The sequence below is a fragment of the Chrysochloris asiatica genome, unplaced genomic scaffold (genome assembly GCF_000296735.1).
Source record: "Chrysochloris asiatica unplaced genomic scaffold, ChrAsi1.0 scaffold00019, whole genome shotgun sequence".
Lineage (NCBI taxonomy): Eukaryota > Metazoa > Chordata > Mammalia > Afrosoricida > Chrysochloridae > Chrysochloris > Chrysochloris asiatica.
This window is the reverse complement of record NW_006408537.1, coordinates 22,705,644-22,721,399: the sequence shown is the minus strand read 5'-3', so window position 1 is coordinate 22,721,399 and position 15,756 is coordinate 22,705,644. Positions and strand designations below refer to the sequence as shown.

The 15,756-nt window shown below is 37.3% G+C and overlaps 1 protein-coding gene across 1 annotated transcript in view; it reads right to left on the bottom strand.

Annotated features, from left to right (window-relative positions):
- The window catches only part of COL19A1 (collagen, type XIX, alpha 1), a 506,470-nt gene that overhangs the window by 290,045 nt on the left and 200,669 nt on the right, over positions 1–15,756 (bottom strand). Inside the window, exon 15 of the mRNA XM_006835782.1 lies at positions 9,242–9,295. Coding sequence (XP_006835845.1) covers positions 9,242–9,295 — 54 coding nt within the window. The remainder of the gene's footprint in view (positions 1–9,241; positions 9,296–15,756) is intronic.

The following is a 15,756-nucleotide window of genomic DNA, read 5'->3' as shown; positions in this document are numbered from 1 at the left end:
GACCTTCTTGATAATATGTCTGAAGTATGAAAGACGTGTGTCTGACCATTCTGGCTTCCAAGGAGCATTCTGGGTGTACTACTTCCAACACAGATTGATTTGTTCCTTTGGCAATCCATGGTATTTTCAATATTCTTCTCCATCACTTTAACTCAAAGGCATCAATTCTTCTACGATCATCCTTACTCACTGTCCAACTTTCTGGACATATGCAACCTCATATGCATATGAGGTTATTGGAAATACCATGGTTTGGATCAAGTACACTTTAGTCCTCAAACTGACATCTTTGTTCTTCAACACTTTGAAGAGGTCTTGTACAGATTTGTCCAATGCAATAATATGTCATTTGATTGCTTGACTGCTGCTTCCATGAGTGTTGATGGTTGATCTGAGCAAAATTAAGTCTTTGGTCGAGTGGTGAGAATTTTTGTTTTCTTTACATTGTGGTGAAACCCATATTGAAGGCTGTGGCCTTTGATCTTCATCAATAAGTATTTTAAGCCCTCTTCTCTTTCAGCAAACAAGGTTGTATCATCTGAATATCTCAGATTGTTAATGAGTCTTTCTTCAATCCTGATGCCTCTTCTTCATATAATCTTCATAATAATCCAGCTTCTCAGATTATTTGCTCAATATACAGATTAATTAAGTATGTGAAATAATACAACCATGGAGCATACCTTTCCTAATTTTAAACCATTCAGTCTCCCCTTGTTCTAGCCATTTGGTGTTCACTTGTTCTGTTCTAACAACTGCCTCCTGGTTTATGTACAGGTTCCTCATGAGCACAGTTAAATGTTCTGGAATATTCACTCTTCACAATATTGCCCATAGCTTGTCATGATCCACACAATTAAAAGCCATTGAATAGCAATAAAGAACAGGTAAACATCTTTCTGGTATTTTCTGCTTTCAGCCAAGATCCATCTGACGCCAGCAATGATATCCCTCATTCCATGTCCTTGTTCGAATCCGGCTTGAACCTCTGAAAGTTCTCTGTCAATGTATGATTGCAACTGTTTTTGCATATCTTTAGCAAAATTTTACTTATATGCAATATAAGAAGAATTGGAGAAGGATATCATGTTTGGTAAGGTGGAGGATCAGAGAAAAAGAGGAAGAACCCCAATGAGATGGATTGGCCAAGTGGTAGCATCGATAGACTCAAGCATGGCAATAGCAGTGAGGCTGGCCCAGGATCGGGCAGTGTTTCGTTCTGCTGTGCATAAGGTCGCTATGGGTCGGTACCAACTCGATGGCACCTAACAACAACAAGTCGAGTTCTGATCATCAAGCCATCGAAGCTAGGTCAAATTAGTACTATCTACAAGTTTAGGCGTTCTTGTGCGTCTCCCCTCACTTCATATAAATTGGATGCTTCACTCTCAGCTCTAGGCCTCCATGGATATGTCCTTGTCTATGGGCTCAGGAGTCCCCAGGTCACACCACAGTTTGGAACAACCAGATCTCCAGGTAGATGGGAGTCTATGGAACGTGGCTGAACTCAACCCATATCTTCATTGCTCTCTTTCCCCTTCTTTCACTCACCAATAGACCAATGTGGTTGACAGCAAGCTTACTTACCTGCTCATGTGTTCCCTTTGAGTTTCAGTCCTGAAGGGGTCTAATTGCTTGCCTTGATTATTCCCCAGCGAAAAACTTGCTTGTTCTTGTAGTAGCCAATCAGACTGCCATTTTTGTTTTGGATTTTTCCTATTGGTCTTTCTTTCAAGAAATATCTTCTGTTCCTCTAGGTGCTCCAGGTTGGTCTGCTTGTCCTTTTAAATGGGAATGTCCCACCTCAAAATGTTCTGGATGGGGTTCAGGATTCCATCTAACGTCTTGTACATTACAAAGGCTCTGTAGGAAGCCTATTTCATTGGGCAAGTTCTAGAATCCCTTTTAGGTATTCCAATCAGTTTTAGGCTAAAGATGGGCTTAGAAGCTTTCTGTAATCATGTTTCCTGATATTCATTTCTATCCCACTCAAGTGTATATTTTAAAATAGTAGACAAGGGAAACCAATATTCATAAGATAGTCATTATTTCTCCTCTTTAGCAATTAAAACTGTGCCTCAATCCCTGTATCACAGAGACCTGTTGTTCCAAGGTTGAGCATACATCACTATTTATCTCTGTCCCACTTTGCCCATGAAAACCTGCCACAGTGTTCCCCTATCTACCTTGTTCTTCCATCCCACTGTCCCTTGTTGTGTATTGCCCTCCCCAACACATTAACTATGATGTGTCTATCCCCTCCCTCCACCTCCCTCCCTTCCATAGCCAACAAATAATATTTTTCCCTTTTAGTATGGGTATCTTTTCTTAAGCTTTTACAATAGTGGTCTTATGCAATATTTGTCCTTTTGTGACTGATTAATTTCACTCAGCATAATGTCCTCAAGGTTTATCCATGATTTGCGGTGGCTTGCAGCTTCCTTGTTATTTTTCAAGGTAGCATAACATTCCATTTTGTCTATGTACCAAAGTTTTTTGTTTTTTTTTTTATCCATTCTTGGAATCTGGATTGGGATTGCCTTTTATCTGTAGATTGCTTTGTGTAGTATTGATGTTTTCAAAGTGTTAAGTCTTGCTATACAGGAGCATGATATATTCTTCCATTTTAGTAAGTCTTTTTTTGGTTTCTTGTAGTAGTGTTTTGTAGTTTCTTTGTATAGGTCCTTTGTTTCTCTGGTTACATTTATTCCTAAATATTTCATCTTTTGGCGGCTATTGTAAATGGTATTGCTTTCCTAATTTCCTTTTCAGTGCTGACATTATTAGTATAGAGGAATCCAACTGATTTTTGTATGTTGATCTTTTACCCTCTCACTTTGCTGAATCTTCCAGTGAATTCTAGAGGTTTTTTTTTGTTTGTTTGTTTCATTTTTTGCTGAGTCTTTAGGGTTTTCTATGTATAGGATCATATCATCTGCAAATAGAAAGAGTTTTATTTCCTCTTTGCCAATTAGGATGCCTTTAATTTCCCTATCTTGCCGTATAGCTCTAGCTAAGACTTCCAGCACAATATTGAATAGGAGTGGGGATAAAGGGCATCCTTGTCTGGTTTCTGTTCAGAAAGGGAAGCCTTTCAGTTTCTCTCCATTGAGAATGATGTTGACTGTTGGTTTTGTACATATGCTCTTAACTATGTTTAGGAATTTTCCTTCAATTCCTACTCTGTTGAATGTTTTTATCAGGAATGGATGTTGGATTTTGTCAAATGTCTTTTCTGCATCAATCAATATGATCATGTGGTTCTGGTCCTTTTTTTTTTTTTAATGGTGGATTACATTGATTATTTTTCTAATGTTGAACCATTCTTGCATCCCTCATATAAATTCCACATGGTCAAGAGGGATTATGTTTTTGATGTGTTATTTAATTCTGTTGGCTAGGATTTTGTTGAGAATTTTTACATCTATGTTCATGAGGGATATTGGTCTATAATTTTCTTTCTTAGTGATGTTCTTCCTTGGTTTTGGTATGAGGGTTATGCATGCTTCATAGAATGTATTAGAAAGTCTTCCATCATTTTCTATATTCTGGAATATTTGGAGTAGAATTGGTGACAGCTCTTCCCTGTATGTTTGGTAAAACACACCAGTGAAGCCATCTGGAGCTGGACTTTTCTTGGTTGGGCATTTTTTGATGACCTGATCAATTTTTCCTTTGTTCGACTTCATTCTGTTCAACTTCATTCTGTGTAAGTTTAGGTAGGTTGTGCTTTTCTAAAAATGTATCCATCTCCTTTAGGTTTCCAAACTTGTTGGCGTACAACTCTTCATAACAGTCTGTTATTATCCTTTTTATTTCCATTGGTTCTGTTGTGACGTCAATCATGTTGTTTCTTACGTGTGTCATTTGCATCTTTTACCTCTTTTCTTTTGTTAGGTTTGCCTATGGTTTTTCAATTTTATTAATCATTTTGAAGGACCAGCTTCTTGTTCTGTTGATTCTTTCTATAGCTTTCCTGTGTTCTATCTTGCTTATTTCTGCTCTAATATTTATTATTTCTTTTCTTCTGTTGACTGTAGGTTTACTTTGCTGGTCTGTTTCTAGTTGTTGGAGATTTTTATGTTAATGTGCTGATTTTCTGGTTCTTTCTTCTTTGTGGATGTGTGCATTTATTGCAATAAACGATCCTCTCAGCAATGCTTTTGTCATGTCCCAAAGATTTTGGTATGTTGTGTTTTCATTCTCATTTGTTTCTAGGAACTTTGTGAATTTACGTTTTATTTCTTCTACTACCTAGTTGCTTTTCAGCAGGGTATTATTTAGTTCCCATGTATTTGATTTTATTATCTTGGTCTTCCTCTTGTTGATTTCTTCTTGTTCTGGAATGCCAACAATTTTTATGTTATTCCTCTTCATTTTATCCCACATGAATATTAGAGTTTCTTCAGATTTTTTAAAATCTTTTTTTCTGTTTGCTCTTCTATCTTAGCAGTATTGAGAAATTTGTCTTCCAGCTCGTTGGTTCTAGCTTCCATCTCTTCAATTCTACTCCTTTGCCCTTTCAGTGTATTGCCCATTTCTGATATTTTATTATTAATCATTTGGACTTTTTTTTTTTTTAAGTTTTTATTGTGAATTGAGTGACAGTTTACATGGGGGAATATCAGTTCATTTCATTGCAATGATTACAATCCCCTGTATGCTTCATCATTCAACAGTATTTGCTCCTATTCCCTCTGGGTTGTTTGTTTGTTTTGTTTTTTTTTGGATGTGCTCCAAAACACTCAGGAATATACAATCATTCAAACAGCCAAAGAGCACACCTTGCCCCCTGGGTGCCAGCATACATTCTCTCTCCCTCCATAAGTCTAGAATCCTCAGCTGTTCCATCTCTCCATGTCATCATCGCTGCCTCCATCTCTGGCATAGCCACTTCTGTGGGTAGGGTCCCACACTCCATTCCCACTTTTCTCCCTTGATGGTCCCAGGGTCCTCTGCTTTGGGACTGTAAGATCGACCACTTACCCCTTTTTACTACCAAACTTCTACCTTTACAGTTGCGACAACTGCAATTAGTCATGATAACAATTACTCACTATTGAATCATGATAGTGTTGTTTCCATCTCCTTTCACCAAACCTGTCCAGACAGGATGAAACCACTCAGTGGGGATTCTACCTTCCCCCACACACTTTGAATCTAAACTCTCTCTTGAAAACTTTAATCGAGTCACTTTGTGCCTTTACTTATAAGCCAGTCACTCTGTGCCCCCCTTTTTTTGGTAGACAATGTCTAAGATTCCCATTCCTGTCAACCTTGTATACAGAGGGGATGGGAATGATCCTTGCTGTAAAGATTCTTTCCCTCTTGGATAGTATTTTAAGCTACTACATCCATAAGTATAGGTCAAGGTCATCAAAATGTAGCAATTTACACTTGTTTTCTTAAAAACAAACACACATATCCCCCCCCCCTCCATCTTTTCCTTCCTTTAGTTAGGTTCTGAACATATAGCCATTGGAACTCGATCCCATGGGCACTATCTCTGCAAGTTTGAGCACCCTTGTGCATATACCCACACTTCATATCAACTGGATGCTTCACTCTCAGCTCTAGCTCTCTGTGGCCATGTCCTTGTTCGTGAACTTAGGACTCCCTAGGTCTCACTGTACTTTGGGCCAACCAGCTTTCACCATACTCCAGGTCAATGGAGGTCTATGTAACTTGGTCAGACTTAGCCCACCTTTTCATTGTTGCTTTTCCCCCACTTCCTTTCACCAGTAAACCAATGTGGTCACCAGCAAGCTTGCATGCCTGCTTGTATATTCCCTTTGAGTTTCAGTCTTGGGAGGGAGTTTGTTCTGGAGGGATGTGATTGCTTGCCTTGATGGCTCCACATCCATTATCTTTTTTTTTTTTTACATTCAACAAATCATACACCTTGCTTCATTATGATGATTATAATCCCCTCAATGTACTATCAGTTAACAGTGTTTCTCTCTATTCACTTTAGCTCTTTTTTTTTTTTTTTTAAACACTCAGGCATATATAATAATTTACACCACCAAAGGGCACATTCTGCAAGTCTGCCTCCTGTCCACCAGCTCTTAGTCCCTCTCTTCCCATGAATCTAGAGTCCTCAACTGATCCGTCTCTCCATGTCCCCATATCTGCCTCCATCTCTGGTGTCGCTGCTTCTCTGGATAAGTTCTCGCATTCCACTTGTGCTCTTCTCCCTTGATAATCCTAGGGTCCTTTGTTTCTGGACTGTAAGATTAACCACTCCCCTATTTTTTTTACAAAAATTCTACCTATATAATTGTGACAGTTGCAATTAGTCATGATAACAACTACTCACTATTGAATCATAAGAATCTTATCCCCATTTCTTTTAACCAGACCCATCTAGACAAGATGAAAACTATTCAACAGGGACATTTCTTTCCCCACACACTATTAATCTAAGCTCCCCCTTGAAACCTTGTAATCCAGTCACTTCATGCCTTTATCGCCCCCTTATTTTAGGTAGCCAATGCCTAAGTTGCCAATCCCTATAGACCCTGTGTACAAAGGGGATAGCATTGATACTGGATGTGAATGCTCCTTCCCTTTCTGTTGGTATTTAGAGTTACTACCTCCATGAGTATAGGTCAGGCTCATCAAGTTTTTTACCCTTGTTAAAAAAAAAAAACAAAAAAAAAACTGTTCTGTTTTTGTGGGTTTTTTTCCCCCTGTAGTTGAGTTCTGATTATCAAGCCATCGAGGCTAGGTTAAATGGGTACTATCAGCAAATTTGGGTGTTCTTGTGCATCTCCCCATACTTCATATTAGCTGTATGCTTCACTCTCAGCTATAGACCTCTGTGGCTATGTTCTTTTCCATGGGCTCAGGTGTTCCCAGGTCTCACCACACTTTGAGCCAACCAGCCCTTCCTCTTCTCTCTCTCATCTCCAGGTCAATAGGAGTCAATGGACCATGATTGAACTCAGCCCATTTCTTCATTGCTGCTGTTTCCCCTCTTCCACTCACCAGTAGACCAATGTGGTTGCCAGCAAGCTTACATGTCTGCTCATGTGTTCCCTTTGAGTTTCAGTCTTTGAGGAAGGTTTGGCCTGAAGGAACTTGATCTTGTCTAGATGGCTTCCTGGTGAACAACTTGCTTATTCTTGTAGTAGCCAGTCATACTGACATTTTGTTTGGGGTGTTTCCGGATGATCTTTCTTTAAAGATGTATTTTCTGTTGCTCTAGCTCTTCCATAGATGTAGTCAATTTGATTTCTGTGTATTCCCTCTGATGAGGTCCACATGCATAATTGTATTTTATGTTGTTTAAAAAATGTATTAGCAATGAAGAAGTCATTGGCCTTACAAAATTCTATCATGTGATCTCCAGCATCGTTTCTAACACCATAGCTGTATTTTCAACCACTGATCCTTCCTCTTTGTTTCCAACCTTTGCATTCCAATCACCAGTAATTATCAGTATATCTTGATTGCATATTTGATCTATTTCATACTGAATGAGTTGATAGAATTCTTCAGTTTCATCATCACTGGCTTTAGTGGTTGGTGTGCAAATTTGAATAATAGTGGTATGCATGCTATACTATCACAGACAATGCTGTACACCAAGACAGATCTTGCTATGCTCCTTTTGATGATGAATGTGATGCCATTCTTCTTCAATTTGACATTTCCAGCATAGTAAATTTGTTTTAGAGATTTTAAAACATGGTTTTGCTCTCAAGAAGAATACAAAAGAAAGAACAGAAAACACAGGCAAAGATCCAAATTTTGTGGATTTTTAGTGTATACTGTAACACTAATCTTCATGAAAACATAGGCTGAATTATCTCAACCCTGTTCAGAACAGAAAGGTAAATGTCCTCACATTGAGTCTTACTCCAGGAATATTCCTGTTTGTTTTATCACATTTCCTATAATAGGACTTCAGTAAATCAGAATAAGTGCCTTTTAATCAAATTTCATTGTGCCTTTTCAAGTCTGTAATCTTAACAATCTCTGTAAAATCACAGAACATAGATTCTGAGACATGATTTACTTAGCTAGTGACAGAATTGAGAAACAAACTGGGCTCTGATTTTCTACTCCAGAATTCTTACCATTACTTCAAAGACCTCCAGTGACAGGGGTGGGGGTATGAATCAGAAGTTCCATTTCAACATGAGAGCCAATAGTTGTGACACTATTTGATCTGATGTACTATATGAGGTAGCTGTGATTCCCTTAGCTAACGAGCCAAGGACACTAGTTCTTATTCTCTGATGTAGAAGATTGCTTCAAAGTTGAAAAGTACAATAATGAAAGTCATATTAAAATGTGGATGGGGCTTTTTAGGAGGTAAACGAGAGAAGCTATCCCCCTGGGAACTCCCTGACGTTGGGTCAGGTTTATGACAGGATTAAGGGTATTGTAGCCTATCCTTAATCCTTTTATTGGTTTAGCACATCATGGAGGATCATCGCATAACTGCTACATTAGATCATTACACAAATACCAATCCACTGAGAATCATGGCCCAGCCAGACTGACACATATTGTGAGGGAACACAATTCAATCCATGACATGACCTTTCAGAACTTTCTAAAACATATTTACTTCAAGTGAGAAAGAAAACAGTGAGGAAAAAATAAATCCTCCTGTGGACCCTTCCCACTTTAAAGTTAGCATTTCTATCATAAATGTTAGGTTAGATGATAAACTGAAATTAAAAAAAACAAAAACAAAAAAACCAATCTCTCTTTTTGAGGAAAAGCCAAGCGATCCATTTCTTCAAATTTAATTACAGGAAGGGTGAGGCACTTAGGGGATAATTTTCCTAAGGAGATGGCTAGGACTTGAGAATGTTAAAGGTGATATTAATTTGAAGGTTAAAGAATGGGTAGAGTAGAGAGTGTGAGCACTATATATATACACAATTCCCCCTTCACTTCTTCCCTTTCTTTTCATCACTGCAATCCTACCAATTTGGATCACTCCCTGAAACAGGCTAGGGAAAATGCAAGCCAGAAACAGTAAGGAAAAAGGGCTGTTAAGGTTGAGCACAAGTAGGAAATACATAAAGGCAAGGAACAACCTGTAATGAAACTAAAAAACTCGGCTGAGTCACGTAAAATGAAACATTGCTTTGACTTTTGACTTTTCTGTGATTGTGGCTTGCTCTTTCATGTGTAGTCAAATATTAACAGCATGAAAATATTGGCATATTTTAGTGGCTAATGTAAATAGGGTATTTTAATAAAAGAAGTTTAGACTTACATCTTGTCCATTAATGCCAGCCAGACCTTGGTCTCCTTTGTCTCCTGGTTCACCCTAGAAACAGTGAAAAATATTGTATCTAAATACCTTGACTGAAAAATAACAACTACATTAAACAAAACAAAATACAGGAGAATTTACATTTTTAGCATATTTATAACAGTGTGATTACTTTGCTAATCCCTTGAAAGAAACATTTATTTAAAAAAAAAAAATCTGAATTCTAAAGCCAAAGTGAAGTTCAAAGTTTCAAAGGGAAACTATAAAATGATGAAAAAGTGAGAATAGAACAAAGATTATTTATTTCCTACTAAAAGAATCAAATAACTTTCTAGAGGGCAATTTGGCAATATATATCAAGAATCTTAAATCTGTTCATTTCACTTGGCCCAGTTATTTCACTTCTAAGAATGCATCCTGAATAAATAATTGAGCAATTTTAGACACTAAATTTAGAATGCAATGCTCTCTATAGTCGTTTTTAAAAAGGAAAGCTTCCTAAATGTCCAAACTGGTTAAATGGATTTGGTTATGTATAAATACAATGGAATATGATACAGCCATTAAAATCGTGTTTGTTGTTGTTAAGGGCCGTTGATTTGTTTCTGGATTATAGTGACCTGGTAGAAGGTTTCTGAGGAGGAGCTGGTGGGTTTGAACTGCTGACCTATGATTAGAAGTCTAGTGTTTATTCTACACCAGCACACCAGGACATCAAATTCATGTGTACTAATCTTATTTTATACTACAGGAAAATTTGTATGTTATAAAAGGTAAGATAAAATGAATAAATTAACAAAAGTAATAGATATATTGTAACCAATACTTATTTTATTATAGAAATTTACAAACTTTCTATTATTGTTGATGATACACACCCATAGTGGCATACGTTTTTGTTTGATTAACAGCTGAAATGTATATCAGTTTATTGGCATGTTCTGTATATCTATGCTGTTGTTTTTAAGTGCCATTGAGTCAGGTCTGACTCATAGGGACTCTGTATCAGGTTCCCAAGGAGCAGCTGGTGGGCTTGAAACTTACAGTTCACAGTCCTGTGCTGATCCTTCAGCACCACACCAGGAGTCCTGTATATCTATAGTATAATTCAAATTTATTTTAAAATACATGTGTCTCTATTCATTGAAGTATCTATTCACCTATATATCCATCTAGTGACAAGACTGAGATACAATATTGGGAGAAACAACCCAGAATCTGTGTGTTCTGTGATTATGGATGGTTTTTATGTTATTCACTATACTCTTCAGTGTTGTTAAACATTTTAATAATAAATACTTATTATCTATGTAATGAGTAAAGTGTTTAAATATAAAAGAATGTTTTACATATTGAGAAAACTCATCCAAGTCTATCATAATGCATGTGTGTGTTTATCTTTGCTTTGTGTAATAGGGTGATTATTTTGTCCTTATAGATTGTATTCTCCTTTCTTCAGTATTTGGCTGTTTTTTGTTCTTACAATGAGCATTATTTAAAAAAATACATATGAAAGAATAGCTAACACCTGATTTTAAGAGATACTATGTTAAATTTTCTACAAAGAGAAATATACAGTCTCCATCATCTAACAGTAGTCCTGGTGTGGTGTTGTAGGATAAAGCACTGGACTGCAAGGTCGGTTTGAACTGCAAGGTCGGCAGTTCAAACACCCCCAGTCGTTCCTTTGAAACCCTATGGTGGTAGTGGTTATGTGCTGTGGAGTCAGTTCCGACTTATAGCGACTCTGTACAGATTTTCCGAGGCTGTAAATCTTTACTGGAACAGAAAGCCTCATCTTTCTCCCGTGGAACAGCTGGTAGTGAATTCCATGGGAGTTTTTAAGGGTGTTACCTCCAAAAAGGTAACACCCTTAAAAACTCCCATGGAATGCACATCTCTGCAATGCCCGGGGTCACCATGACTTATAAATGATTTGTTGGCAACTGGAGTTTTGTATTTAGCCATATGTATCTGGTGGGAAGAGTCCTGGTGTGGTGCTGTGGGTTGATGCGCCAGATTGCAAAGCCATTTGAACTGCTTGGCCAGCGGTTCAAGCTCACCAGCTGCTCCTTGAAAACCCTATACAAGGTCGCTATAGGTCGGAATCGACTCGATGGCACTTAACAACAACAAACCTGGTGTGAAGCTATAGGATAAGCATTGGACTGCAAGGTGTGTTTGAACTGTGAGGTCGGTGTTCAAACTCATCAGCCACTCCCTATACAGGGTCACTATGAGTCAGAACAGTCTCAATGGCACTTAACAACAACAACAAATATAAATTAAATAAAATTGAAATTCACTAAGTTGCTCAAACCACATTTCAAGTACTCAATAGCCACATGAAGCTTGTTGTTATGTGCCGTGGAGTCGGTTCCAACTCATAGCGACCCTGTACAGGGTTTCCAAGGCTGTAAATCTTTACGGGAGCAGAAAGCTCCATCTTACTCCGGCGGAACAGCTGGTAGTTTCGTACTGCTGACCTTGTGGCTTGCAGTCCGATTCGTAACCACTACGCTACCAGAGCTCCTTGCAGCTAGTGCATATCATATAGAACAGTGCAGATTAAAACATTTTCATCATCTTTGTAAATTCTGTTAAGTGGTGCTGATATAGAATATCTTATATATGTATGGGACAAGGAGATCTGGTAGCATAGTGGTTAGGAATCGGGCTGTAAACTGCAAGGTCAGCAGTTCGAAACTATCAGCTGCTCTGCGGGAGAAAGATGAGGCTTTCTGCTCCCGTAAAGAATTTATAGCTTCGGAAACCCTGTTCAGGGTCGCTATGGGTCGGAACTGACTCGACGGCACTTAACAACAACAACAACATATATACGTGCACAGAAAGCAAAATAGGAGTTAAGAGGCTATAAATAGCATAGAAGAAAGTAGCTAGTAAGGGATCAGAAACAACACAGTATTTAGATGTTTACATAAAATATGTTCAGTACAAGTTAATAGAATGCATCAGAATTTTTGACACAAGAAGAAAAATACAATTCTTTTGATATGTCCATTTGTTTTCAGAATGTAACTCATTGAATAGTCTTTATTTAAAAATAATGGTTTTCATAGATGGAAGAAAAGCAACTGATTCCATTGAAGAAATCTGTAAACCTGATAGTGGTAATAAAAGCTAAGTAATAATAATACTTATGTAAACGACAGAGTAGGTATTTTGACAAGGTTTATGTGCATGTCAAGAAGATAAGAGGCAGGGCAGAGGATAAACCACAAACATACTGATTAGAATTTGTGAAGTATAATTTTTAATATAAAAAGGAAGTAGAGGTCACTATATCAAATAAGGGTCAAGTAATTTGCCTTATTGTTATCATTTTAAACAGATATTTTTGTATGTGCCAGGCCCTGCTTTAAGCATCTGGAAATTTTATAACCTAGGATGAAGTTATGATGATTGCCCTTATTTTACAATTGAGGGCAGAAGACAAAGAGGGTAATACCAGTCACACTTTATAAATGACAGATTCAATGCAGGCAGTCTGGCACCAGAATCTGTGTCCTAGAACTTTAAAAAATTATTATTTAAAGTGTTCTAAAACTATTAGCCTCACTGTTTTTCAAACACAGATCAAGGATAATTAAAAATATAGTGTTTTGGGGTTTCTGCAAAGCAGGGAAATTCTACAAAATATCCCTCAGGGTAGGAAACAGAACAAAAGCTGTGTACTGGTAAAGGGATCCTACCTAATGAATATGTTTCTTCTTATCTCTGTCCTTCTTAGTTTTCTTTCTTCTTTTTTATCTATCAGGGTTTCTTGATCTTGGCATTATTGATAATTCTATGTTGTGAGGAGCTGTTCTATACAGTGTAGATGTTTGGTTAGCAGCATCCCTAACTCTACCCATTAGAGATGCTCTTGCTTTCTCTCTCTCTAAATTCACAGTCTTACTACCATAACAACCCGAACACACCCAATCTCATCGAAATGATCACACATACATGAAGGTAAACCAAAAGTACTGCTACTAGGGTTCCAGTTCACACATGCACAGGCTTAGTTCAAACAAAATGTTTAACCGTGTCTCTGCAATCAGTGGATGACTGCAGATAAATTCTCAATAATTCACTGGTCTTAATTTCGTTAAAGGAGCTCTGGTAGCGTAGTGGTTATGAATTGGGCTGCGAACCACAAGGTCATCAGTTCGAAACTACCAGCTGCTCCGTGGGAGAAAGAGGAGGCTTTCTGCTCCCATAAAGATTTATAGCCTCGGAAACCCTGTACAGGGTCACTATGAGTCGGAACCGACTCCACGGCACATAATGACAACAATTTCATTAGGGTGCCGTAAGAAAAAAGTCCAATGAAAACAGTAGCATTGTTGAGGACCCTCAAATGATTTTTTCTTTTCAATGTTCTTTGAGTTTGGGGAGTAAAAACAAAAATGAAGGGACAAGATCAGGACTGCAGGGTGAATTGGGTAGGATTCCTAATGAAAATTTTCAAAGGACGGCCCTTGCTATCCTAGAAGAATTAGTAAGTGCATTGTTATGATGGGAAGAAATTTCTCATCTCAAACTGCCTAGATTTTTTTTTCATCAATGCAATTTTCAGTTTTCTTAAGTCTTCTTCCTGATAAGCCCCTGTGATCATCCCATGTCCTTCAAGAACATGTACTAAGCTTGCCCCTTGGGAGTCCCCAAAAACAATCCCCATAACCTTCTGAGCTGACCTATCTTAAATTTAACTGACACAGCATATCCCCTTTGAAATGAATGTTTTGATCGGACCACTTTTTAAAAAATGAGACTAAGATACGTATATTATTGAGTGAAAGTGTCTGCAGCCATCCACTGAGCCCAGAGACATTTTAAAACACATTTTGTTTAGAATAAATCCATACATTTATGAACTGGAAGCCTAATAGCGATGCTTTTTTACTTGCCTTCATATTACATATGTATACATACATATATAATAGATTCATGACATAAATATGACCAAAGAGTGAATCGTTATGCTATATGGAATTTATTAGGAATAAATGTGCCCATTATAGTCAATTGCCACTCACACCTCCAGCTTCTGACGGCCACTAATAAGCTTTTTGTCTTTGAACATTTAAACTTGTCTTTAGTTTTAAGACTCATTTAGATTAATTTAAATCAGTTCATGATAGATTAATGACCACACTTAAAAATGAAAGTTTAAAAGGATCAGAAGAAAACAGAGGTGAACATGACTGGAAGGTCAGGGAGAGTAAGACCTTTCTAAGTACGGAATCAAAAGAAGAAATTAATAAGAGGAAAAAATAGTATATTTGTCAAAATATCTATTATAAACTTTTAATTCAGAAATATTATAAACTAAATTAAAAGGCAAATGACAAAATGGGTAAACTATCACAAGATGACTAAATAATTAAAATATTTAATATATAGGCTTTTTATCATTCATTACAATGTGTTTTCTTATTTAATAGAAAAAGAATGATAGCACAACCAATAATTGAGTAAAGGAAACTAAAAAAAAAATGCTATGTGACAATAATATTTTAATAGATAATCATCAGGTAATACGAGTATATTAGGACTAGAGGAACTTGAAAGCTTCTCCATTTTATATTCTACCAGTCTTTGAAAATGCAGTGTAAATTCTATAACCAGATAGAGGGAAAGTACTCAAGGATCGTACACTTAAAAAACCCCAAGCAAAACGAAGTTGACAATAGTAACCAGCTGTTCCTTTATTTTTCCCACTGAGAAGAAAATCAACTACAGCATTAAAGATTTAATCCAGTATTAAAGAAAATGTATTTGTCACCAGAAGTTGTTAGAGAATAGAATGAATTTAGATTGTTCCTCCCTCTTTGACTAAATTCAAAAGCAGAAAAGATTAAAATACAAAACCAATAGCAAGTCTCTGGAGGTTTCTTTCAAAACACAATAACTCATTCTAGTCTGACAGAAACTGAAATGCTACTCAAACCAAAGGGAAGGGATAAATGGGAATTAGATTACATTTCAGATTTTTCCAGTACCTAGCGTAGTGGTTACGAATGGGGCTGCTAACCTCAAGGTCGGCAGTTCGAAACTACCAGTGGTTTCACGGGAGAAAGATGAGGTGTTCTGCTCCCATAAAGATTTACAGCCTCAGAAACCCTGTACAGGGTCACTATGAGTCGGAACCAACTCTATGGTACTTAACAACAACATTCTTTGATGAAACTAATTTCAAAATTATACCTAAAACTTAATTTGATTCTAAATAAAAATGCCTTAGTGTGCCCATTATTATAGTCAGGTAATTAGAGAAACTTTTTAGAGTTTGTTTTAACCCATTATTATCCATTATGCTTATGCTGTTGTTGTTGTCAGGTGCCATCGAGTCGGAACTGACTCATAGCTACCCCATGCACAGCAGAATGAAACAATGTCCGATTCTGGGCCAGACTCACTACCACTGCCACACTTGAGCCCATCAATGATGCCACCTGGCCAATCCATCTCATTAGGGGTCTTCCCCTTTTTCTCTGACCCTCCACCTT